Raw genomic sequence first — 26,480 nt, 5'->3', positions numbered from 1 at the left:
TATCTGTATACAGACCGTGAGATACGCTCCGTGAACTAAACCTCATCCTCTATAACATGTTATTCACACATCAGTATTTCATCAGTGTTTGAAAGCCAAAACCAGGAGCGTCTCCACATCACAAAACAGGTGTTTGTCTTTCAAGCATAGTTTTGCCTGGCTATTCCGGGCTTTAGCACACAAATACTGATGAAAATACTAAACCCATACTGATATACTGATGTGGGAATAAGGCTCTACACTTACCTATTATACTCACAAGCTGGTAACACCCTCCTGACTAGAGATGAGCAAATTTGTTCGGATTCGGTTACGAATACAATCGGAGTCCAATATTGTTTTTGCAATATTCGCCAAACCTCATTAGAGTCAATGGGAGAAGAATTTACCGAATATGTTCAGAACCGATCATAAGACTTATATTTAGCACGAATATTGTTCGAATATGGCCCGAATATGTCAAAATCAGATTCGGGGACAAAATCCGAACAAATTCGCTCATCTCCTGATCACTACATAAATTACACATTTTTTGTGATCAGCAGTAGTGATGAGGGAACGTGCTCTGATAAGGTGTTACCCAGCATACTTGAGTGCTAACCGAGGGTCTCCGGCATGTTCGAATAATATGCACAGCCACAACACATGCAGGGATTGCTTAACAAACAGGGACTCGAACATATTTATCCGAGCATGCCAAAGACCCTCGGACAGCACTAGGGCATGCTAGGTATCACCTTATCCGAGCACACCGAAGACCCTCGGTCAGCACAAGCGCATGCTAGGTATCACCTTATCCGAGCACACCGAAGACCCTCGGTCAGCACAAGCGCATGCTAGGTATCACCTTATCCGAGCACGCCAAAGACACTCGGTCAGCACCAGAGCATGCTGGTTAACACCTTATCCAAGCACGCCAAAGACCCTCGGTCAGCACCAGAGCATGCTGGGTAACACCTTATCCGAGCACACCGAAGACCCTCGGTCAGCACCAGAGCATGCTGGGTAACACCTTTTCCGAGCACGCCGAACACCCTCAGTCAGCACCAGAGCATGCTGGATAACACCTTATCCGAGCATGCCGAAGACCCTCGGTCAGCACCAGAGCATGCTGGGTAACACCTTATCCGAGCATGCCAAAGACCCTCGGTCAGCACCAGCGCATGCTGGGTAACACCTTATCAAAGCACGCCGAAGACCCTCGGCCAGCACAAGAGCATGCTGGGTAACACCTTATCCGAGCACGCCGAACACCCTCGGTCAGCACAAGAGCATGCTGGGTAACACCTTATCCGAGCACGCCGAACAACCTCGGTCAGCACCAGAGCATGCTGGGTAATACCTTATCCGAGGACGCCGAACACCCTCAGTCAGCACTAGGGCATGCTGGGTAACACCTTATCCGAGCACGCCGAACACCCTCAGTCAGCACTAGGGCATGCTGGGTAACACCTTATCCGAGCACGCCGAAGACCCCCAGTCAGCACTAGGGCATGCTGGGAAACACCTTATCCGAGCATGCAGAAGACCCTCAGTCAGCACCAGAGCATGCTGGGCAACACCTTATCCGAGCACGCCGAAGACCCTCAGTCAGCACTAGGGCAAGGTGGGAAACAACTTATCCGAGCACGCCGAAAGACCCTCGGTCAGCACCAGAGCATGCTGGGTAACACCTTATCCGAGCACGCCGAACACCATCAGTCAGCACTAGGGAATGCTGGGAAACACCTTATCCGAGCACGCCGAAGACCTTCGGTCATCACCAGCGTATGCTGGGTAACACCTTATCCGAGCACACCGAAGACCTTCAGTCAGCACTAGGGCATGCTGGGAAACACTTTATCCAAGCACGCCGAAGACCCTCTGTCAGCATTAGGGCATGCTGGGAAACACCTTATCCGAGCACGCCGAACACCCTCAGTCAGCACTAGGGCATGCTGGGAAACACCTTATCCGAGCACGCCGAAGACTCTCGGTCAGCACCAGAGCATGCTGGGCAACACCTTATCCGAGCACACCGAAGACCTTCAGTCAGCACTAGGGCATGCTGGGAAACACTTTATCCAAGCACGCCGAAGACCCTCGGTGAGCACCAGAGCATGCTGGGTAACACCTTATCCGAGCACGCCGAAGACTCTCGGTCAGCGCCAGAGCATGCTGGGTAACACCTTATCCGAGCACGCCGAAGACCTTCAGTCAGCACTAGGGCATGCTGGGAAGCACTTTATCCAAGCACGCCGAAGACACTCGGTCAGCACCAGAGCATGCTGGGTAACACCTTCTCCGAGCACGCAGAACACCCTCAGTCAGCACTAGGGCATGCTGGGTAACACCTTATCCGAGCACGCCGAAGACCCCCAGTCAGCACTAGGGCATGCTGGGAAACACCTTATCCGAGCATGCAGAAGACCCTCAGTCAGCACCAGAGCATGCTGGGCAACACCTTATCCGAGCACGCCGAAGACCCTCAGTCAGCACTAGGGCAAGGTGGGAAACAACTTATCCGAGCACGCCGAAAGACCCTCGGTCAGCACCAGAGCATGCTGGGTAACACCTTATCCGAGCACGCCGAACACCATCAGTCAGCACTAGGGAATGCTGGGAAACACCTTATCCGAGCACGCCGAAGACCTTCGGTCATCACCAGCGTATGCTGGGTAACACCTTATCCGAGCACACCGAAGACCTTCAGTCAGCACTAGGGCATGCTGGGAAACACTTTATCCAAGCACGCCGAAGACCCTCTGTCAGCATTAGGGCATGCTGGGAAACACCTTATCCGAGCACGCCGAACACCCTCAGTCAGCACTAGGGCATGCTGGGAAACACCTTATCCGAGCACGCCGAAGACTCTCGGTCAGCACCAGAGCATGCTGGGCAACACCTTATCCGAGCACACCGAAGACCTTCAGTCAGCACTAGGGCATGCTGGGAAACACTTTATCCAAGCACGCCGAAGACCCTCGGTGAGCACCAGAGCATGCTGGGTAACACCTTATCCGAGCACGCCGAAGACTCTCGGTCAGCGCCAGAGCATGCTGGGTAACACCTTATCCGAGCACGCCGAAGACCTTCAGTCAGCACTAGGGCATGCTGGGAAGCACTTTATCCAAGCACGCCGAAGACACTCGGTCAGCACCAGAGCATGCTGGGTAACACCTTCTCCGAGCACGCCGAACACCCTCAGTCAGCACTAGGGAATGCTGGGAAACACCTTACCCGAGCACGCCGAAGACCCTCAGTCAGCACTAGAGCATGCTGGGAAACACCTTATCCGAGCACACCGAAGACCCTCGGTCAGCCCCAGAGCATGCTGGGTAACACCTTATCCGAGCACGCCGAACACCCTCAGTCAGCACTAGGGCATTCTGGGAAACACCATATCCGAGCACGCCGAAGACCCTCGGTCAGCACCAGCGCATGCTGGGTATCACCTAATCTGAACACGCTGAAGACCCTCGGTCATCACAAGAGCAGGCTGGGTAATACCTTATCCGAGCATGCAGAAGACCCTCGGTCAGCACCAGAGCATGCTGGGTAATACCTTATCCGAGCACACCGAAGACCCTTGGTCAGCACCAGCGTATGCTGGGTAACACCTTATCCGAGCATGCCGAAGACCCTCAGTCAGCACTAGGGCATGCTGTGAAACACCTTATCCGAGCACGCCGAAGACCCTCGGTCAGCACCAGAGCATGCTGGGTAACACCTTATCCGAGCACGCCAAACACCCTCAGTCAGCACTAGGGCATGCTGGGAAACACCTTATCCGAGCACGCCGAAGACTCTCGGTCAGCACCAGAGCATGCTGGGTAACACCTTGTCCGAGCACGCCGAAGACCCTCAGTCAGCACTAGGGCATGCTGGGAAACACCTTATCCGAGCACGCCGAAGACCCTCAGTCAGCACTAGGGCATGCTGGGAAACACCATATCCGAGCACGCCGAAGACCCTCGGTCAGCCCCAGAGCATGCTGGGTAACACCTTATCCGAGCACGCCGAACACCCTCAGTCAGCACTAGGGAATGCTGGGAAACACCTTATCCGAGCACGCCGAAGACCCTCAGTCAGCACTAGGGCATGCTGGGAAACACCTTATCCGAGCATGCCAAAACCCCTCGGTCAGCACCAGAGCATGCTGGGTAACACCTTATCCGAGAACGCCGAAGACCCTCACTCAGCACTAGGGCATGCTGGGAAACACTTTATCCAAGCACGCCGAAGATCCTCGGTCAGCACAAGAGCATGCTGGGTAACACCTTATCCGAGCACACCGAAGACCCTCGGTCAGCACCAGAGCATGCTGGGTAACACCTTATCCGAGCACGCCAAACACCCTCAGTCAGCAGTAGGGCATGCTGGGAAACACCTTATCCGAGCACGCCGAACACCCTCAGTCAGCACTAGAGCATGCTGGGAAACACCATATCCGAGCACACCGGACTCTCGGTCAGCACCAGAGCATGCTGGGTAACACCTTATCCGAGCACTCCGAAGACCTTTAGTCAGCACTAGGGCATGCTGGGAAACACCATATCCGAGCACGCCGAAGACCCTCGGTCAGCACCAGAGCATGCTGGGTAACACCTTATCCGAGCACGCCGAACACCCTCGGTCAGCACCAGAGCATGCTGGGTAACACCTTATCCGAGCACGCCGAACACCCTCAGTCAGCACTAGGGAATGCTAGGAAACACCTTATACGAGCACGGCGAAGACCCTCGGTCAGCACCAGCATATGCTGGGTAACACCTTATCCGAGCATGCCGAAGACCCTCAGTCAGCACTAGGGCATGCTGGGAAACACCTTATCCGAGCACGCCGAAGACCCTCGGTCAGCACCAGAGCATGCTGGGTAACACCTTATCCGAGCACGCCGAAGACTCTCAGTCAGCACCAGAGCATGCTGGGTAACACCTTATCCGAGCACGCCGAAGACCCTCGGTCAGCACCAGCGTATGCTGGGTAACACCTTATCCGAGCACGCCGAAGACCCTCAGTCAGCACTAGGGCAAGCTGGGAAACACCTTATCCGAGCACGCCGAACACCCTCAGTCAGCACTAGGGCATGCTGGGAAACACAATATCCGAGCACACCGAAGACTCTCGGTCAGCACCAGAGCATGCTGCGTAACAACTTATCCGAGCACGCCGAACACCCTCAGTCAGCACTAGGGAATGCTGGGAAACACTTTATCCAACCACGCCGAAGACCCTCGTTAAGCACCAGCGTATGCTGGGTACACCTTATCCAAGCACACCGAAGACCCTCAGTCAGCACCAGAGCATGCTGGGAAACACCTTATCCGAGCACGCCGAAGACCCTCGGTCAGCACCAGAGCATGCTGGGTAACACCTTATCCGAGCACGCCGAACACCCTCAGTCAGCACTAGGGAATGCTGGGAAACACCTTATCCGAGCACGCCGAAGACCCTCAGTCAGCACTAGGGCATGCTGGGAAACACTTTATCCAAGCACGCCGAAGATCCTCGGTCAGCACCAGAGCATGCTGGGTAACACCTTATCCGAGCACGCCGAAGACCCTCAGTCAGCACTAGGGCAAGCTGGGAAACACTTTATCCGATCACGCTGAACACCCTCGGTCAGCACCAGGGCATGCTGGGTAACACCTTATCCGAGCACGCCGAAGACCCTCGGTCAGCATTAGGGCATGCTGGGTAACACCTTATCCGGGCACTCCGAAGACTCTCGACCAGCACATGCTGGATAACACCTTATTCGAGCACGCCGAAGAACCTCAGTCAGCACCAGCGCATGCTGGGTAACACCTTATCCGAGCACGCCGAAAACTCTCGGTCAGCACCAGAGCATGCTGGGTAACACCTTATCCGAGCACACCGAAGACCCTCGGTCAGCACCAGAGCATGCTGGGTAATACCTTATCCGAGCACGCCGAAGACCCTCGGTCAGCACCAGCGTATGCTGGGTAACACCTTATCCGAGCACGCCGAAGACCTTCAGTCAGCACTAGGGCATGCTGGGAAACACTTTATCCAAGCATGCCGAAGACCCTCGGTCAGCACCAGAGTATGCTGGGTAACACCTTATCCGAGCACGCCGAACACCTTCAGTCAGCACTAGGGAATGCTGGGAAACACCTTATTCGAGCACGCCGAAGACCCTCGGTCAGTACTAGGGCATGCTGGGAAACACCTTATCCGAGCATGCCGAAGACCCTCAGTCAGTACTAAGGCATGCTGGGAAACACCTTATCCGAGCATGCCGAAGACCCTCGGTCAGCACCAGAGCATGCTGGGTAACACCTTATCCGAGCACGCCGAAGAATCTCGGTCAGCACCAGAGCATGCTGGGTAACACCTTATCCGAGCATGCCAAACACCCTCAGTCAGAACTAGGGCATGCTGGGAGACACCTTATCCGAGCAAGCCGAAGACCCTCGGTCAGCACCAGAGCATGCTGGGTAACACGTTATCCGAGCACGCCGAAGACCCTGAGTCAGCACTAGGGCATGCTGGGAAACACTTTATCCAAGCACGCCGAAGTTCCTCGGTCAGCACCAGAGCATGCTGGGTAACACCTTATCCGAGCACGCCGAAGAACCTCAGTCAGCACCAGCGCATGCTGGTTAACACCTTATCCGAGCACGCTGAACACCCTCGGTCAGCACCAGGGCATGCTGGGTAACACCTTATCCGAGCATGCCGAAGACCCTCGGTCAGCACCAGAGCATGCTGGGTAATACCTTATCCGAGCACGCCGAAAACCTTCGGTCAGCTCCAGCGTATGCTGGGTAACACCTTATCGTAGCACGCCGAAGACCCTCAGTCAGCACTAGGACATGCTGGGAAACAGCTTATCCGAGCACGCCGAAGACCCTCGGTCAGCACCAGAGCATGCTGGGTAACACCTTATCCGAGCACGCCAAACACCCTCAGTCAGCACTAGGGCATGCTGGGAAACACCTTATCCGAGCACGCCGAAGACTCTCGGTCAGCACCAGAGCATGCTGGGTAACACCTTATTCGAGCACGCCGACGACCCTCAGTCAGCACTAGGGCATGCTGGGAAACACCTTATCCGAGCACGCCGAAGACCCTCAGTCAGCACCAGAGCATGCTGGGTAACACCTTATCCGAGCATGCCGAACACTCTCGGGCAGCACCAGAGCATGCTGGATAACAACTTATCCGAGCACGCCGAACACCCTCAGTCAGCACTAGGGAGTGCTGGGAAACACCTTATCCGAGCACGCCGAAGACCCTCAGTCAGCACTAGGGCATGCTGGGAGACACCTTATTCGAGCACACCGAAGACCCTCGGTCAGCACCAGAGCATGCTGGGTAACACCTTATCCGAGCACGCCGAAGACCCTCAGTCAGCACTAGGGCATGCTGGGAAACACAATATCCGAGCATGCCGAAGACTCTCGGTCAGCACCAGAGCATGCTCGGTAACACCTTATCCGAGCACGTCGAAGACCTTCAGTCAGCACTAGGGCATGCTGGGAAACACATTATCCAACCACGCCGAAGACCCTCGGTCAGCACCAGCGCATGCTGGGTAACACCTTATCCAAGCACGCCGAACACCCTCAGTCAGCACCAGAGAATGCTGGGTAACACCTTATCCGAGCACGCCGAAGACCCTCGGTCAGCACCAGAGCATGCTGGGTAACACCTTATCCGAGCACGCCGAAGACCCTCGGTCAGCACCAGCGCATGCTGGGAAACACCTTATCCGAGCACGCCGTAGACCCTCGGTCAGCACCAGAGCATGCTGGGTAACACCTTATTCGAGCACGCAAAACACCCTCAGTCAGCAGTAGGGCATGCTGGGAAACACCTTATCCGAGCATGACGAAGACTCTCTGTCAGCACCAGAGCATGCTGGGTAACACCTTATCCGAGCACGCCGAAGACCCTCAGTCAGCACTAGGGCATGCTGGGAAACACCTTATCCGAGCACGCCGAAGACCCTCAGTCAGCACTAGGGCATGCTGGGAAACACCTTATCCGAGCATGCAGAAGACCCTCAGTCAGCACCAGAGCATGCTGGGCAACACCTTATCCGAGCACGCCGAAGACCCTCAGTCAGCACTAGGGCAAGGTGGGAAACAACTTATCCGAGCACGCCGAAAGACCCTCGGTCAGCACCAGAGCATGCTGGGTAACACCTTATCCGAGCACGCCGAACACCATCAGTCAGCACTAGGGAATGCTGGGAAACACCTTATCCGAGCACGCCGAAGACCTTCGGTCATCACCAGCGTATGCTGGGTAACACCTTATCCGAGCACACCGAAGACCTTCAGTCAGCACTAGGGCATGCTGGGAAACACTTTATCCAAGCACGCCGAAGACCCTCTGTCAGCATTAGGGCATGCTGGGAAACACCTTATCCGAGCACGCCGAACACCCTCAGTCAGCACTAGGGCATGCTGGGAAACACCTTATCCGAGCACGCCGAAGACTCTCGGTCAGCACCAGAGCATGCTGGGCAACACCTTATCCGAGCACGCCGAAGACCTTCAGTCAGCACTAGGGCATGCTGGGAAGCACTTTATCCAAGCACGCCGAAGACCCTCGGTCAGCACCAGAGCATGCTGGGTAACACCTTCTCCGAGCACGCCGAAGACCTTCAGTCAGCACTAGGGCATGCTGGGAAGCACTTTATCCAAGCACGCCGAAGACCCTCGGTCAGCACCAGAGCATGCTGGGTAACACCTTCTCCGAGCACGCCGAACACCCTCAGTCAGCACTAGGGAATGCTGGGAAACACCTTACCCGAGCACGCCGAAGACCCTCGGTCAGCACCAGCGTATGCTGGGTAACACCTTATCCGAGCACGCCGAAGACCCTCAGTCAGCACTAGGGCATGATGGGAAACACCTTATCAGAGCACGCCGAAGACCCTCGGTTAGCACCAGAGCATGCTGGGTAACACCTTATCCGAGCACGCCGAAGACTCTCGGTCAGCACCAGCTAATGCTGGGTAACACCTTATCCGAGCACGCCGAAGACCCTCGGTCAGCACCAGCGCATGCTGGGTAATACCTTATCCGAGCACGCCGAAGACCCTCGGTCAGCTCCAGCGTATGCTGGGTAACACCTTATCCGAGCACGCCGAAGACCCTCGGTCAGCACCAGCGTATGCTGGGTAACACCTTATCCGAGCACGCCGAAGACTCTCGGTCAGCACCAGCTAATGCTGGGTAACACCTTATCCGAGCACGCCGAAGACCCTCGGTCAGCACCAGCGCATGCTGGGTAACACCTTATCCGAGCACGCCGAAGACCCTCGGTCAGCACCAGAGCATGCTGGGTAACACCTTATCCGAGCACGCCAAACACCCTCAGTCAGCAGTAGGGCATGCTGGGAAACACCTTATCCGAGCACGCCGAAGACTCTCGGTCAGCACAAGAGTATGCTGGGTAACACCTTATCCGAGCACGCCGAAGACCCTCAGGCAGCACTAGGGCATGCTGGGAAACACTTTATCCAAGGACGCCGAAGACCCTCAGTCAGCACTAGGGCATGCTGGGAAACACTTTATCCAAGCACGCCGAAGACCCTCAGTCAGCACCAGCGTATGCTGGGTACACCTTATCCGAGCACGCCGAAGACCCTCAGTCAGCACTAGGGCATGTTGAGTAACACCTTATCCGAGCACGCCGAAGAATCTCGGTCAGCACCAGAGCATGCTGGGTAACACCTTATCCGAGCATGCCAAACACCCTCAGTCAGAACTAGGGCATGCTGGGAGACACCTTATCCGAGCAAGCCGAAGACCCTCGGTCAGCACCAGAGCATGCTGGGTAACACGTTATCCGAGCACGCCGAAGACCCTGAGTCAGCACTAGGGCATGCAGGGAAACACTTTATCCAAGCACGCCGAAGTTCCTCGGTCAGCACCAGAGCATGCTGGGTAACACCTTATCCGAGCACACCGAAGAACCTCAGTCAGCACCAGCGCATGCTGGTTAACACCTTATCCGAGCACGCTGAACACCCTCGGTCAGCACCAGGGCATGCTGGGTAACACCTTATCCGAGCATGCCGAAGACCCTCGGTCAGCACCAGAGCATGCTGGGTAATACCTTATCCGAGCACGCCGAAGACCCTCGGTCAGAACCAGAGCATGCTGGGTAATACCTTATCCGAGCACGCCGAAGACCCTCGGTCAGCACTAGGACATGCTGGGAAACACCTTATCCGAGCACGCCGAAGACCCTCGGTCAGCACCAGAGCATGCTGGGTAACACCTTATCCGAGCACGCCAAACACCCTCAGTCAGCACTAGGGCATGCTGGGAAACACCTTATCCGAGCACGCCGAACACCCTCAGTCAGCACTAGGGAATGCTAGGAAACACCTTATACGAGCACGCCGAAGACCCTCGGTCAGCACCAGCGTATGCTGGGTAACACCTTATTCGAGCACGCCGACGACCCTCAGTCAGCACTAGGGCATGCTGGGAAACACCTTATCCGAGCACGCCGAAGACCCTCAGTCAGCACCAGAGCATGCTGGGTAACACCTTATCCGAGCATGCCGAAGACTCTCGGGCAGCACCAGAGCATGCTGGATAACAACTTATCCGAGCACGCCGAACACCCTCAGTCAGCACTAGGGAGTGCTGGGAAACACCTTATCCGAGCACGCCGAAGACCCTCAGTCAGCACTAGGGCATGCTGGGAGACACCTTATTCGAGCACACCGAAGACCCTCGGTCAGCACCAGAGCATGCTGGGTAACACCTTATCCGAGCACGCCGAAGACCCTCAGTCAGCACTAGGGCATGCTGGGAAACACAATATCCGAGCATGCCGAAGACTCTCGGTCAGCACCAGAGCATGCTGGGTAACACCTTATCCGAGCACGTCGAAGACCTTCAGTCAGCACTAGGGCATGCTGGGAAACACATTATCCAACCACGCCGAAGACCCTCGGTCAGCACCAGCGCATGCTGGGTAACACCTTATCCGAACACGCCGAACACCCTCAGTCAGCACCAGAGAATGCTGGGTAACACCTTATCCGAGCACGCCGAAGACCCTCGGTCAGCACCAGAGCATGCTGGGTAACACCTTATCCGAGCACGCCGAAGACCCTCGGTCAGCACCAGCGCATGCTGGGAAACACCTTATCCGAGCACGCCGTACACCCTCGGTCAGCACCAGAGCATGCTGGGTAACACCTTATTCGAGCACGCAAAACACCCTCAGTCAGCAGTAGGGCATGCTGGGAAACACCTTATCCGAGCACGCCGAAGACTCTCTGTCAGCACCAGAGCATGCTGGGTAACACCTTATCCGAGCACGCCGAAGACCCTCAGTCAGCACTAGGGCATGCTGGGAAACACCTTATCCGAGCACGCCGAAGACCCTCAGTCAGCACTAGGGCATGCTGGGAAATACCTTATCCGAGCACGCCGAAGACCCTCGGTCAGCACCAGAGCACGCTGGGTAACACCTTATCCGAGCACGCCAAACCACCCTCAGTCAGCACCAGCGCATGCTGGGTAACACCTTATCCGAGCACGCCGAAGACCCTCGGTCAGCACCAGAGCATGCTGGGTAACACCTTATCCGAGCACGCCAAACACCCTCAGTCAGCACTAGGGCATGCTGGGAAACACCTTATCCGAGCACGCCGAAGACTCTCGGTCAGCACAAGAGCATGCTGGGTAACACCTTATCCGAGCACGCCGAAGACCCTCAGGCAGCACTAGGGCATGCTGGGAAACACTTTATCCAAGGACGCCGAAGACCCTCAGTCAGCACTAGGGCATGCTGGGAAACACTTTATCCAAGCACGCCAAAGACCCTCAGTCAGCACTAGGGCATGCTGGGAAACACCTTATCTGAGCATGCCGAAGACCCTCAGTCAGCACCAGAGCATGCTGAGTAACACCTTATCCGAGCACGCCGAAGAATCTCGGTCAGCACCAGAGCATGCTGGGTAACACCTTATCCGAGCATGCCAAACACCCTCAGTCAGAACTAGGGCATGCTGGGAGACACCTTATCCGAGCAAGCCGAAGACCCTCGGTCAGCACCAGAGCATGCTGGGTAACACGTTATCCGAGCACGCCGAAGACCCTGAGTCAGCACTAGGGCATGCTGGGAAACACTTTATCCAAGCACGCCGAAGTTCCTCGGTCAGCACCAGAGCATGCTGGGTAACACCTTATCCGAGCACACCGAAGACTCTCGGTCAGCACCAGCACATGCTGGGTAACACCTTATCCGAGCACGCCGAAGAACCTCAGTGAGCACCAGAGCATGCTGGGTAACACCTTATCCGAGCACGCCGAAGACCCTCAGTCAGCACTAGGGCATGCTGGGAAACACAATATCCGAGCATGCCGAAGACTCTCGGTCAGCACCAGAGCATGCTGGGTAACACCTTATCCGAGCACGTCGAAGACCTTCAGTCAGCACTAGGGCATGCTGGGAAACACATTATCCAACCACGCCGAAGACCCTCGGTCAGCACCAGCGCATGCTGGGTAACACCTTATCCGAACACGCCGAACACCCTCAGTCAGCACCAGAGAATGCTGGGTAACACCTTATCCGAGCACGCCGAAGACCCTCGGTCAGCACCAGAGCATGCTGGGTAACACCTTATCCGAGCACGCCGAAGACCCTCGGTCAGCACCAGCGCATCCTGGGAAACACCTTATCCGAGCACGCCGTACACCCTCGGTCAGCACCAGAGCATGCTGGGTAACACCTTATTCGAGCACGCAAAACACCCTCAGTCAGCAGTAGGGCATGCTGGGAAACACCTTATCCGAGCACGCCGAAGACTCTCTGTCAGCACCAGAGCATGCTGGGTAACACCTTATCCGAGCACGCCGAAGACCCTCAGTCAGCACTAGGGCATGCTGGGAAACACCTTATCCGAGCACGCCGAAGACCCTCAGTCAGCACTAGGGCATGCTGGGAAATACCTTATCCGAGCACGCCGAAGACCCTCGGTCAGCACCAGAGCACGCTGGGTAACACCTTATCCGAGCACGCCAAACCACCCTCAGTCAGCACCAGCGCATGCTGGGTAACACCTTATCCGAGCACGCCGAAGACCCTCGGTCAGCACCAGAGCATGCTGGGTAACACCTTATCCGAGCACGCCAAACACCCTCAGTCAGCACTAGGGCATGCTGGGAAACACCTTATCCGAGCACGCCGAAGACTCTCGGTCAGCACAAGAGCATGCTGGGTAACACCTTATCCGAGCACGCCGAAGACCCTCAGGCAGCACTAGGGCATGCTGGGAAACACTTTATCCAAGGACGCCGAAGACCCTCAGTCAGCACTAGGGCATGCTGGGAAACACTTTATCCAAGCACGCCAAAGACCCTCAGTCAGCACTAGGGCATGCTGGGAAACACCTTATCCGAGCATGCCGAAGACCCTCAGTCAGCACCAGAGCATGCTGAGTAACACCTTATCCGAGCACGCCGAAGAATCTCGGTCAGCACCAGAGCATGCTGGGTAACACCTTATCCGAGCATGCCAAACACCCTCAGTCAGAACTAGGGCATGCTGGGAGACACCTTATCCGAGCAAGCCGAAGACCCTCGGTCAGCACCAGAGCATGCTGGGTAACACGTTATCCGAGCACGCCGAAGACCCTGAGTCAGCACTAGGGCATGCTGGGAAACACTTTATCCAAGCACGCCGAAGTTCCTCGGTCAGCACCAGAGCATGCTGGGTAACACCTTATCCGAGCACACCGAAGACTCTCGGTCAGCACCAGCACATGCTGGGTAACACCTTATCCGAGCACGCCGAAGAACCTCAGTGAGCACCAGCGCATGCTGGTTAACACCTTATCCGAGCACGCTGAACACCCTCAGTCAGCACTAGGACATGCTGGGAAACACCTTATCCGAGCACGCCGAAGACCCTCGGTCAGCACCAGAGCATGCTGGGTAACACCTTATCCGAGCACGCCAAACACCCTCAGTCAGCACTAGGGCATGCTGGGAAACACCTTATCCGAGCACGCCGAACACCCTCAGTCAGCACTAGGGAATGCTAGGAAACACCTTATACGAGCACGCCGAAGACCCTCGGTCAGCACCAGCGTATGCTGGGTAACACCTTATTCGAGCACGCCGACGACCCTCAGTCAGCACTAGGGCATGCTGGGAAACACCTTATCCGAGCACGCCGAAGACCCTCAGTCAGCACCAGAGCATGCTGGGTAACACCTTATCCGAGCATGCCGAAGACTCTCGGGCAGCACCAGAGCATGCTGGGTAACACCTTATCCGAGCACGCCGAAGACCCTCAGTCAGCACTAGGGAGTGCTGGGAAACACCTTATCCGAGCACGCCGAAGACCCTCAGTCAGCACTAGGGCATGCTGGGAGACACCTTATTCGAGCACACCGAAGACCCTCGGTCAGCACCAGAGCATGCTGGGTAACACCTTATCCGAGCACGCCGAAGACCCTCAGTCAGCACTAGGGCATGCTGGGAAACACAATATCCGAGCATGCCGAAGACTCTCGGTCAGCACCAGAGCATGCTGGGTAACACCTTATCCGAGCACGTCGAAGACCTTCAGTCAGCACTAGGGCATGCTGGGAAACACATTATCCAACCACGCCGAAGACCCTCGGTCAGCACCAGCGCATGCTGGGTAACACCTTATCCGAGCACGCCGAACACCCTCAGTCAGCACCAGAGAATGCTGGGTAACACCTTATCCGAGCACGCCGACGACCCTCAGTCAGCACCAGAGCATGCTGGGTAACACCTTATCCGAGCATGCCGAAGACCCTCAGGCAGCACTAGGGCATGCTGGGAAACACTTTATCCAAGGACGCCGAAGACCCTCAGTCAGCACTAGGGCATGCTGGGAAACACTTTATCCAAGCACGCCGAAGACCCTCAGTCAGCACCAGCGTATGCTGGGTACACCTTATCCGAGCACGCCGAAGACCCTCAGTCAGCACTAGGGCATGCTGGGAAACACCTTATCCGAGCACGCCGAAGACCCTCAGTCAGCACTAGGGCATGCTGGGAAACACCTTATCCGAGCATGCCGAAGACCCTCAGTCAGCACCAGAGCATGTTGAGTAACACCTTATCCGAGCACGCCGAAGACCCTCAGTCAGCACTAGGGCATGGTGGGAAACACCTTATCCGAGCACGCCGAAGAACCTCGGTCAGCACCAGAGCATGCTGGGTAACACCTTATCCGAGCACGCCGAACACCATCAGTCCGCACTAGGGAATGCTGGGAAACACCTTATCCGAGCACGCTGAAGACCCTCGGTCAGCACCAGCGTATGCTGGGTAACACCTTATCCGAGCACGCCGAAGACCCTCAGTCAGCACTAGGGCATGCTGGAAAACACCTTATCCGAGCATACCGAACACCCTCAGTCAGTACTAGGGCATGCTGGGAAACACCTTATCCAAGCACGCCGAAGACCCTCGGTCAGCAGCATAGCATGCTGGGAAACACCTTATCCAAGCACGCCGAAGACCCTCAGTCAGCACTAGGGCATGCTGGGAAACACCTTATCCGAGCACGCCGAACACCCTCAGTCAGCACTAGGGAATGCTGGGAATCACCTTATCCGAGCACGCCGAAGACCCTCGGTCAGCACCAGCGTATGCTGGGTAACACAATATCCGAGGACGCCGAAGACCCTCAGCCAGCACTAGGGCATGCTGGGAAACACCTTATCCGAGCACGCCGTACACCCTCAGTCAGCACTAGGGAATGCTGGGAAACACCTTATCCGAGCACGCCGAAGACCCTCGTTCAGCTCCAGCGTATGCTGGGTAACACCTTATCCGAGCACGCCGAACACCCTCAGCCAGCACTAGGGCATGCTGGGAAATACCTTATCCGAGCACGCCGAAGACCCTCGGTCAGCACCAGAGCACGCTGGGTAACACCTTATCCGAGCACGCCAAACCACCCTCAGTCAGCACCAGAGCATGCTGGGTAACACCTTATCCGAGCACGCCGAAGACCCTCAGTCAGCACTAGGGCATGCTGGGAAACACTTTATCCAAGCACGCCGAAGACCCTTGGTCAGCACCAGCGTATGCTGGGTACACCTTATCCGAGCACGCCGAAGACCCTCAGTCAGCACTAGGCCATGCTGGGAAACACCTTATCCGAGCACGCCGACGACCCTCAGTCAGCACTAGGACATGGTTGGAAACACCTTATCCGAGCACACCGAAGACCCTCGGTCAGCACCAGCGTATTCTGGGTAACACCTTATCCGAGCATGCCGAAGACCCTCAGTCAGCACTAGGGAATGCTGGGAAACACCTTATCCGAGCACGCCGAAGACCCTCAGTCAGCACTAGGGCATGCTGGGAAACACCTTATCCGAGTACGCAGAAGACTCTCGGTCAGCACCAGAGCATGCTGGGTAATACCTTATCCGAGCACGCCGAAGACCTTCAGTCAGCACTAGGGAATGCTGGGAAACACTTTATCCAAGCACGCCGAAGATCCTCGGTCAGCACAAGAGCATGCTGGGTAACACCTTATCCGAGCACACCGAAGACCCTCGGTCAGCACCAGAGCATGCTGGGTAACACCTTATCCGAGCACGCCGAACACCATCAGTCCGCACTAGGGAATGCTGGGAAACACCTTATCCGAGCACGCCGAAGACCCTCGGTCAGCACCAGCGTATGCTGGGTAACACCTTATCCGAGCACGCCGAAGACCCTCAGTCAGCACTAGGGCATGCTGTGAAACACCTTATCCGAGCATACCGAACACCCTCAGTCAGTACTAGGGCATACTGGGAAACACCTTATCCAAGCACGCCGAAGACCCTCGGTCAGCACCATAGCATGCTGGGTAACACCTTATCCGAGCACGCCGAACACCCTCAGTCAGCACTAGGGAATGCTGGGAAACACCTTATCCGAGCACGCCGAAGACCCTCGGTCAGCACCAGCGTATGCTGGGTAACACAATATCCGAGGACGCCGAAGACCCTCAGCCAGCACTAGGGCATGCTGGGAAACACCTTATCCGAGCACGCCGAACACCCTCAGTCAGCACTAGGGAATGCTGGGAAACACCTTATCCGAGCACGCCGAAGACTCTCGTTCAGCTCCAGCGTATGCTGGGTAACACCTTATCCGAGCACGCCGAAGACCCTCAGCCAGCAATAGGGCATGCTGGGAAATACCTTATCCGAGCACGCCGAAGACCCTCGGTCAGCACCAGAGCACGCTGGGTAACACCTTATCCGAGCACGCCAAACCACCCTCAGTCAGCACCAGAGCATGCTGGGTAACACCTTATCCGAGCACGCCGAAGACCCTCAGTCAGCACTAGGGCATGCTGGGAAACACTTTATCCAAGCACGCCGAAGACCCTTGGTCAGCACCAGCGTATGCTGGGTACACCTTATCCGAGCACGCCGAAGACCCTCAGTCAGCACCAGGGCATGCTGGGAAACACCCTATCCGAGTACGCAGAAGACTCTCGGTCAGCACCAGAGCATGCTGGGTAACACCTTATCCGAGCACGCCGAAGACCTTCAGTCAGCACTGGGGAATGCTGGGAAACACTTTATCCAAGCACGCCGAAGATCCTCGGTCAGCACAAGAGCATGCTGGGTAACACCTTATCCGAGCACACCGAAGACCCTCGGTCAGCACCAGAGCATGCTGGGTAACACCTTATCCGAGCACCCCAAACACCCTCAGTCACCACTAGGGCATGCTGGGAAACACCTTATCCGAGCACGCCGAAGTCCCTCGGTCAGCACCAGAGCATGCTGGGTAACACCTTATCCGAGCACGCCGAAGACCCTCAGTCAGCACCAGAGCATGCTGGGAAACACCTTATCCGAGCACGCCGAAGACCACCGGTCAGCACCAGAGCATGCTGGGTAACACCTTATCCGAGCACGCCGAACACCCTCAGTCAGCACTAGGGAAAGCTGGGAAACACCTTATCCGAGCACGCCGAAGACCCTCAGTCAGCACTAGGGCATGCTGGGAAACACCTTATCCGAGCAAGCCGAAGACCCTCGGTCAGCACCAGAGCATTCTGGGTAACACCTTATCCAAGCACGCCGAAGACCCTCAGTCAGCAGTAGGGCATGCTGGGAAACACCTTATCCGAGCACGCCGAACACCCTCAGTCAGCACTAGGGCATGCTGGGAAACACCTTATCCGAGCACGCCGAAGACCTTCAGTCAGCACTAGGGCATGCTGGGAAACACTTTATCCAAGCACGCCGAAGACCCTCGGTCAGCACCAGAGCATGCTGGGTAACACCTTATCCGAGCACGCCGAACACCCTCAGTCAGCACTAGGGAAAGATGGGAAACACCTTATCCGAGCATGCCGAAGACCCTCAGTCAGCACTAGGGCATGCTGGGAAACACCGTATCCGAGCAAGCCGAAGACCCTCGGTCAGCACCAGAGCATGCTGGGTAACACCTTATCCGAGCACGCCGAAGACCCTCAGTCAGCACTAGGGCATGCTGGGAAACACTTTATCCAAGCACGCCGAAGATCCTCTGTCAGCACCAGAGCATGCTGGGTAACACCTTATCCGAGCACGCCGAAGACCCTCAGTCAGCACTAGGGCATGCTGGGAAACACTTTATCCAAGCACGCCGAAGATCCTCGGTCAGCACCTGAGTATGCTGGGTAACACCTTATCCGAGCACGCCGAACACCCTCGGTCAGCACCAGGGCATGCTGGGTAACACCTTATCCGAGCACGCCGAAGACCCTCGGTCAGCACTAGGGCATGCTGGGTAACACCTTATCCGAGCACGCCAAAGACTCTCGGTCAGCACAAGCACATGTTGGGTAACACCTTATCCGAGCACGCCGAAGACCCTCAGTCAGCACCAGAGCATGCTGGGAAACACCTTATCCGAGCACGCCGAAGACCATCGGTCAGCACCAGAGCATGCTGGGTAACACCTTATCCGAGCACGCCGAATACCCTCAGTCAGCACTAGGGAAAGCTGGGAAACACCTTATCCGAGCACGCCGAAGACCCTCAGTCAGCACTAGGGCATGCTGGGAAACACCTTATCCGAGCAAGCCGAAGACCCTCGGTCAGCACCAGAGCATTCTGGGTAACACCTTATCCAAGCACGCCGAAGACCCTCAGTCAGCACTAGGGCATGCTGGGAAACACCTTATCCGAGCACGCCGAACACCCTCAGTCAGCACTAGGGCATGCTGGGAAACACCTTATCCGAGCACGCCGAAGACCTTCAGTCAGCACTAGGGCATGCTGGGAAACACTTTATCCAAGCACGCCGAAGACCCTCGGTCAGCACCAGAGCATGCTGGGTAACACCTTATCCGAGCACGCCGAACACCCTCAGTCAGCACTAGGGAAAGATGGGAAACACCTTATCCGAGCATGCCGAAGACCCTCAGTCAGCACTAGGGCATGCTGGGAAACACCGTATCCGAGCAAGCCGAAGACCCTCGGTCAGCACCAGAGCATGCTGGGTAACACCTTATCCGAGCACGCCGAAGACCCTCAGTCAGCACTAGGGCATGCTGGGAAACACTTTATCCAAGCACGCCGAAGATCCTCTGTCAGCACCAGAGCATGCTGGGTAACACCTTATCCGAGCACGCCGAAGACCCTCAGTCAGCACTAGGGCATGCTGGGAAACACTTTATCCAAGCACGCCGAAGATCCTCGGTCAGCACCTGAGTATGCTGGGTAACACCTTATCCGAGCACGCCGAACACCCTCGGTCAGCACCAGGGCATGCTGGGTAACACCTTATCCGAGCACGCCGAAGACCCTCGGTCAGCACTAGGGCATGCTGGGTAACACCTTATCCGAGCACGCCAAAGACTCTCGGTCAGCACAAGCACATGTTGGGTAACACCTTATTCGAGCACGCCGAAGAACCTCAGTCAGCACCAGCGCATGCTGGGTAACACCTTATCCGAGCACGCCGAAGACCCTCGGCCAGCACTAGGGCATGCTGGGTAACACCTTATCCGAGCACGCCGAAGACCCTCGGTCAGCACCAGCGCATGCTGGGTAATACCTTATCCGAGCAAGCCGAAGACCCTCGGTCAGCACTAGGGCATGCTGGGTAACACCTTATTCGAGCACGCCAAAGACCTTCAGTCAGCACCAGCGAATGCTGGGTAACACCTTATCCGAGCACACCGAAGACCCTCGGTCAGCACCAGCGCATGCTGCGTAACACCGTATCCGAGCAGGCCGAAGACCCTCAGTCAGCACTAGGGCATGCTGGGAAACACCTTATCCGAGCATGCCGAAGACCCTCAGTCAGCACCAGAGCATGCTGGGTAACACCTTATCCGAGCACGCCGAACACCCTCAGTCAGCACTAGGGAATGCTGGGAAACACCTTATCCGAGCAAGCCGAAGACCCTCAGTCAGCACCAGGGCATGCTGGGTAACACCTTATCCGAGCATGCCGAAGACCCTCGGTCAGCACTAGGGCATGCTGGGTAACACCTTATCCGAGCACGCCAAAGACTCTCGGTCAGCACCAGAGCATGCTGGGTAACACCTTATCCGAGCTTGTTCATCCATCACTAATCAGAAGGAATTCACAAAATGACATCATTTTCTGCATCCAGTGTCACCCCATGCTACAGTGAGTAGTGAGGTTATTACTGATACAGACAGTGAAAAAAAAGTCCTATAGGGACATAATGAAAGCAAAAAAAGATGCAGATCAAGAAACTATCATGTAGTGAATTGGTTAAGTGACCGAGCTGATCAAGCTACATACAATGTGTTCATCGTTCCCTGTGGGGTGTGTACTTACGTGCACAGACAGCAGGGGGCGCTCATTGCTGCACACTCCCTTGCACGTTCACGTTCTCTATATCTGCGTCACGTGATGACAATGAGCCCGCCCGACACTGGTGACGTCATCGGTAGAGGGTGGGTTCCTCATTGGTATACACCTGTAGTCATAGTAACGGTTGCCCGGTTACAGTAAACGCTGACTGTCCGGTGCGGTGGCAGAAGCAGCGTGACCGATCACAATGACGTCATATTCCGAGGCCCCGAAAAAGACGGGGGTCCCCAGAGATGTGCTGAAATGGCTGCAGAGCCTGGACCTGAGCTTCTCCCCCAAGAACTTCCGAAGGTATGTGCAGGGAATGCTGGGGGACGAGATGAGGGTCACTTGGTGTGGGGAACTACAGCTCCCAGCATGCTGCCTCGCGGTTACCCATAGATAGTAGTGGGCGGTAATCTCGGTGTGTGGACGCCAGCCCCAGGGGCCGCAGTCACACACAGCGCTGCCGGCTCCAGTGCTCCCCCTTCTGGCTTGTGCTGTCACAGAGCCTCCATGAGCTCAACACCGGGCCTAGAGATTATGAGGAGCACAGGCGCCATTCATCGCGTGAGTAACCCTGACAGACCAGGGGGATCCCCATAAGTCCTGGGAGTGGGGGTCCCAGAGCCCCCTGTATATAGAGTCATAATGCCACCATACAAGGAGCCATAGCGCCTCCTGTATATGGAGCCATAGCGCCTCCTGTATATGGAGCCATAGCACCCCCTGTAATATGGAGCCATAGCGCCCCCCTGTAATATGGAGCCATAGCGCGCCCTATATATGGAGCCATAGCGCCCCCTGTAATATGGAGCCATAGCGCCCCCCTGTAATATGGAGCCATAGCGCCCCCTGTAATATGGAGCCATAGCGCCCCCTGTAATATGGAGCCATAGCGCCCCCTGTAATATGGAGCCATAGCGGCCCCCTGTAATATGGAGCCATAGCGCCCCCTGTAATATGGAGCCATAGCGCCCCCTGTAATATGGAGCCATAGCGCCCCCTGTAATATGGAGCCATAGCGGCCCCCTGTAATATGGAGCCATAGCGCCCCCCTGTAATATGGAGCCATAGCGCCCCCCTGTAATATGGAGCCATAGCGCCCCCTGTAATATGGAGCCATAGCGCCCCCTGTAATATGGAGCCATAGCGCCCCCTGTAATATGGAGCCATAGCGCCCCCTGTAATATGGAGCCATAGCGCCCCCTGTAATATGGAGCCATAGCGCCCCCCTGTAATATGGAGCCATAGCGCCCCCCTGTAATATGGAGCCATAGCGCCCCCCTGTAATATGGAGCCATAGCGCCCCCTATATATGGAGCCATAGCGCCCCCTGTAATATGGAGCCATAGCGCCCCCCTGTAATATGGAGCCATAGCGCCCCCCTGTAATATGGAGCCATAGCGCCCCCCTGTAATATGGAGCCATAGCGCCCCCCTGTAATATGGAGCCATAGCGCCCCCTATATATGGAGCCATAGCGCCCCCTGTAATATGGAGCCATAGCGCCCCCCTGTAATATGGAGCCATAGCGCCCCCCTGTAATATGGAGCCATAGCGCCCCCCTGTAATATGGAGCCATAGCGCCCCCCTGTAATATGGAGCCATAGCGCCCCCCTGTAATATGGAGCCATAGCGCCCCCTGTACATGGAGCTACACACGTGGGCAAAATTGTTGGTACCCCTCGTTTAATGGCTGAAAACCCACAATGGTGACAGAAATAACTTGAATCTGAGAAAAGTAATAATAAATCAAAAAATTTATGAAAATGAACTAATGAAAGTCAGACATTGATTTTCCACCATGCTTCCACAGAATTTAAATAAAAATAAAACAATATAATGTAGCCCCCTCAGAATATAATGCTGCCCCCCCCATCATACAGGTTATCATGCTGCCCCCCTCATAGGGGGTATATCATGCTGCTCCCCCCCCATCATATGTGGTATCATGCTGCCCACCTCATGCTGGTTATCATACTGTGTGTATTATCTATATACTCTGACATCACTGTGTGCATTACCTATGTATTGTGACATCACTGGGTGCATTATTGCTGTACTGTAGGAAGATCAAAATAATAATAACTAGCTGAAGAGCCCAGCGCTGCCCGGGCATAGTAACTAGCTACGGTTATTTATAACAAATTATAATGATTTTATATATATATATATCTCTGAGTGTAGAGCCCCGCCTACTCCGCATAGCCACATTCACTATAATATCACACATCATCCCGTCAGCCAGAGCTACCGGACAACAACCCAAAATATCCCACATCATCCCGTCAGCCAGAGCCACCGGACTACTACCCCTAATATCCCACATCATCACGTCAGCCGGGCCAGAGCCACCGGACAACTACCACTAATATCCCACATCATCCCGTCACCCAGAGCCTCCGGACAACTACCACTAATATCCCACATCATCCCGTCACCCAGAGCTACCGGACAACAACCCAAAATATCCCACATCATCCCGTCACCCAGAGCCTCCGGACAGCTACCACTAATATCACACATCATCCCGTCAACCAGAGCCACCGGACTACTACCCCTAATATCCCACATCATCACGTCAGCCGGGCCAGAGCCACCGGACAACTACCACTAATATCACACATCATCCCGTCACCCAGAGCCTCCGGACAACTACCACTAATATCCCACATCATCCCGTCAGCCAGAGCTACCGGACTACTACCCCTAATATCCCACACCATCACGTCAGCCGGGCCAAAGCCACCGGACAACTACCACTAATATCCCACATCATCCCGTCCGCCAGAGCCATCGGACAACTACCACTAATATCCCACATCATCCCGTCACCCAGAGCCTCCGGACTACCACCCCTAATATCCCACATCGTCCCATCAGCCAGAGCCACCGGACTACTACCCCTAATATCCCACATCGTCCCGTCATCCAGAACCACCGGACTACTACCCTTATTATCCCCCATTGTCCCATCAGCCAGACCAGAGCCACCGAACTACTAATATCCCACATCATCCCGTTAAAGCCAACGGACTACTACCCCTAATATCCCACATCATCCCGTCAGCCAGAGCCTCCGGACTACCACCCCTAATATCCGACATCGTCCCATCAGCCAGAGCCACCGGACTACTACCCCTAATATCCCACATCGTCCCGTCATCCAGAACCACCGGACTACTACCCTTATTATCCCCCATTGTCCCATCAGCCAGACCAGAGCCACCGGACTACTAATATCCCACATCATCCCGTTAAAGCCAACGGACTACTACCCCTAATATCCCACATCATCCAGTCAGCCAGAGCCACCGGACAACTACCCCTAATATCCCACATCATCCCGTCAGCCTGGGGTCAGAACCATAGCGCTGAGTTGAACGGTCCTAACTACCATACCGGGGATCTCTTTAACCCCTTCACCCCCAAGGGTGGTTTGCACGTTCATGACCGGGCCAATTTTTACAATTCTGACCACTGTACCTTTATGAGGTCATAACTCTGGAACGCTTCCATGGATCCCGGTGATTCTGACATTGTTTTCTCGTGACATATTGTACTTCATGTTAGTGGTAAAATTTCATTCAAATAACTTGCGTTTATTTGTGAAAAAAACGGAAATTTGGCAAAAATTTTGAAAATTTCGCAATTTTCCAACTTCAAATTTTTATGCCCTTAAATCACAGAGATACGGCACATAAAAAACTTGATAACTAACATTTCCCACATGTTTACTTTACATCAGCACAATTTTGGAACCAAAATTTTTTTTTTGTTAGGAAGTTATAAGGGTTAAAAGTTGACCAGCGATTTCTCATTTTTACAACACCATTTTATTTTTAGGACCACATCACATTTGAAGCCACTTTGAGGGGTCTATATGATAGAAAATACCCAAAAGTGACACCATTCTAAAAACTGCACCCCTTAAGGTGCTCAAAACCACATTCAAGAAGTTTATTAACCCATTAGGTGCATCACAGGAATTTTTTTGAATATTTAAAAAGAAATGAACATCTAACTTTTTTTCACAAAAAAAATACTTCAGGTTCAATTTTTTTTATTTTACCAAGGGTAACAGGAGAAATTGGACTGCAAAAGTTATTGTGCAATTTGTCCTGAGTACGCTGATACCTGATTTGTGGGGGGGAACGACTGTTTCGGCGCATGGCAGAGCTCAGAATGGAAGGAGCGCCGTTTGACTTTTTCAATGCAAAATTGGCTGGAATTCAGATCGGACGCCATGTCACGTTTGGAGAGTCCCTGATGTACCTAAACAGTGGAAACCCCCCACAAGTGACCCCATTTTGGAAACTAGACCCCCCAAGGAACTTATCTAGATATGTGGTGAGAACTTTGAACCCACAAGGGCTTTACAGAAGTTTATAACGTACAGCGGTACAATTAAAAAATCATATTTTTTCCACAAAAATGATCTTTTCACCCCAATTTTTATTTTCCCAAGGGTAACAGGACCCTAAACGTTATTGTGCAATTTGTCCTGAATATGCTGATACCCCACATGTGGGGGTAAACCACTATTTGGGCGCATGGCAGAGCTCGGAAGGGAAGCAGCGCCATTTCACGTTTTTGGCTGGAATTGAGATCGGACACCATGTCGCGATTGAAAAACCCCTGATGTACCAAAACAGTGGAAACCCCCCACAAATGACACCATTTTGGAAACTAGACCCCCTAAGGAACTTATCTAGATGTGTGGTGAGAACTTTGAACCCCCAAGGGCTTCACAGAAGTTTATAACGCCCGGGCGTGAAAATAAAAAATTTGAATTTTTTCCACAAACATGATCTTTTAGTCACCATTTTTTTTATTTTCCCAAGGGTAACAGGAGAAATTGGACCCCAAAAGTTGTTGTCCAATTTGTCCTGAGTATGCTGATACCCCATATGTGGGAGAAAACTACTGTATGGGCACACATCGGGGCTCGGAAGGGAAGTAGTGACGTTTTGGAATGCAGACATTGATGGAATGGTCTGCGGGTGTCATGTTGCCTTTGGAGAGCCCCTAATGTACCTAAACAGTGGAAACCCCCCACAAATGACCCCATTTTGAAATGGCTGATACCCTACATGTGGGGGTAAAACACTGTTTGGGCGCATGGCAGAGCTTGGAAGGGAAGGAGCACCATATGACTTTTTCAACTCAGAATTGGCTGGAATTGAGATCAGACGGAATGTTGCATTTGGAGAGCCCCTGATGTGCCCAAGCAGTGGAAACCCCCAATTCTAACTCCAACCCGAACCCCAACACACCCCTAACCCTAATCTCAGCCCTAACCCTAGCCCTAACCCTAGCCCTAGCCCTAACCCTAGCCCTAACCCTAATGGAAAAATGGAAATAAATACATTTTTATTTTATTTTATTATTTTTCCCTAACTAAGGGGGTGATAACGGGGGGTTTGATTTACTATTTATGGCGGTTTTTATGTTTGGCAGCTGTCGCACGCTAAAAGATGCTTTTTATTGTAAAAATAGTTTTTGCATCACCACATATTGAGAGCTATAATTTTTCCGTATTTTGACCCACCGAGTCATGTGAGGTCTTATTTTTTGCGGGACGAGTTGACGTTTTTATCGGTACCATTTTCGGGCACGTGACATTTTTTGATCGCTTTTTATTCCGATTTTTGGGACGCAGAATGAACAA

General features: G+C 54.5%; 1 protein-coding gene and 1 long non-coding RNA gene across 3 annotated transcripts in view; one reads left to right on the top strand and one right to left on the bottom strand.

Moving 5' to 3' along the window:
• LOC141091924 (uncharacterized) overlaps window positions 1–20,888 on the bottom strand; it is a 39,870-nt gene extending 18,982 nt beyond the window's left edge. For both annotated transcript variants that reach the window (XR_012232624.1, XR_012232622.1), the window contains exon 1: window positions 20,793–20,888. This is a non-coding gene — a long non-coding RNA (uncharacterized lncRNA). The remainder of the gene's footprint in view (window positions 1–20,792) is intronic.
• A 92-nt stretch (window positions 20,889–20,980) lies between these two features.
• The window catches only part of SPATA4 (spermatogenesis associated 4), a 50,326-nt gene continuing 44,826 nt past the window's right edge, over window positions 20,981–26,480 (top strand). Inside the window, exon 1 of the mRNA XM_073577704.1 lies at window positions 20,981–21,119. Coding sequence (XP_073433805.1) covers window positions 21,016–21,119 — 104 coding nt within the window. The 5' untranslated portion in view covers window positions 20,981–21,015. The remainder of the gene's footprint in view (window positions 21,120–26,480) is intronic.

Source organism: Dendrobates tinctorius, unplaced genomic scaffold, assembly GCF_039654945.1.
Source record: "Dendrobates tinctorius isolate UK_male_01 unplaced genomic scaffold, ASM3965494v1 ptg000008l, whole genome shotgun sequence".
Taxonomy (NCBI): Eukaryota; Metazoa; Chordata; class Amphibia; order Anura; family Dendrobatidae; genus Dendrobates; species Dendrobates tinctorius.
Note: the sequence above shows the minus strand (reverse complement) of the source record. Positions and strands in the feature narration are given on the sequence as shown.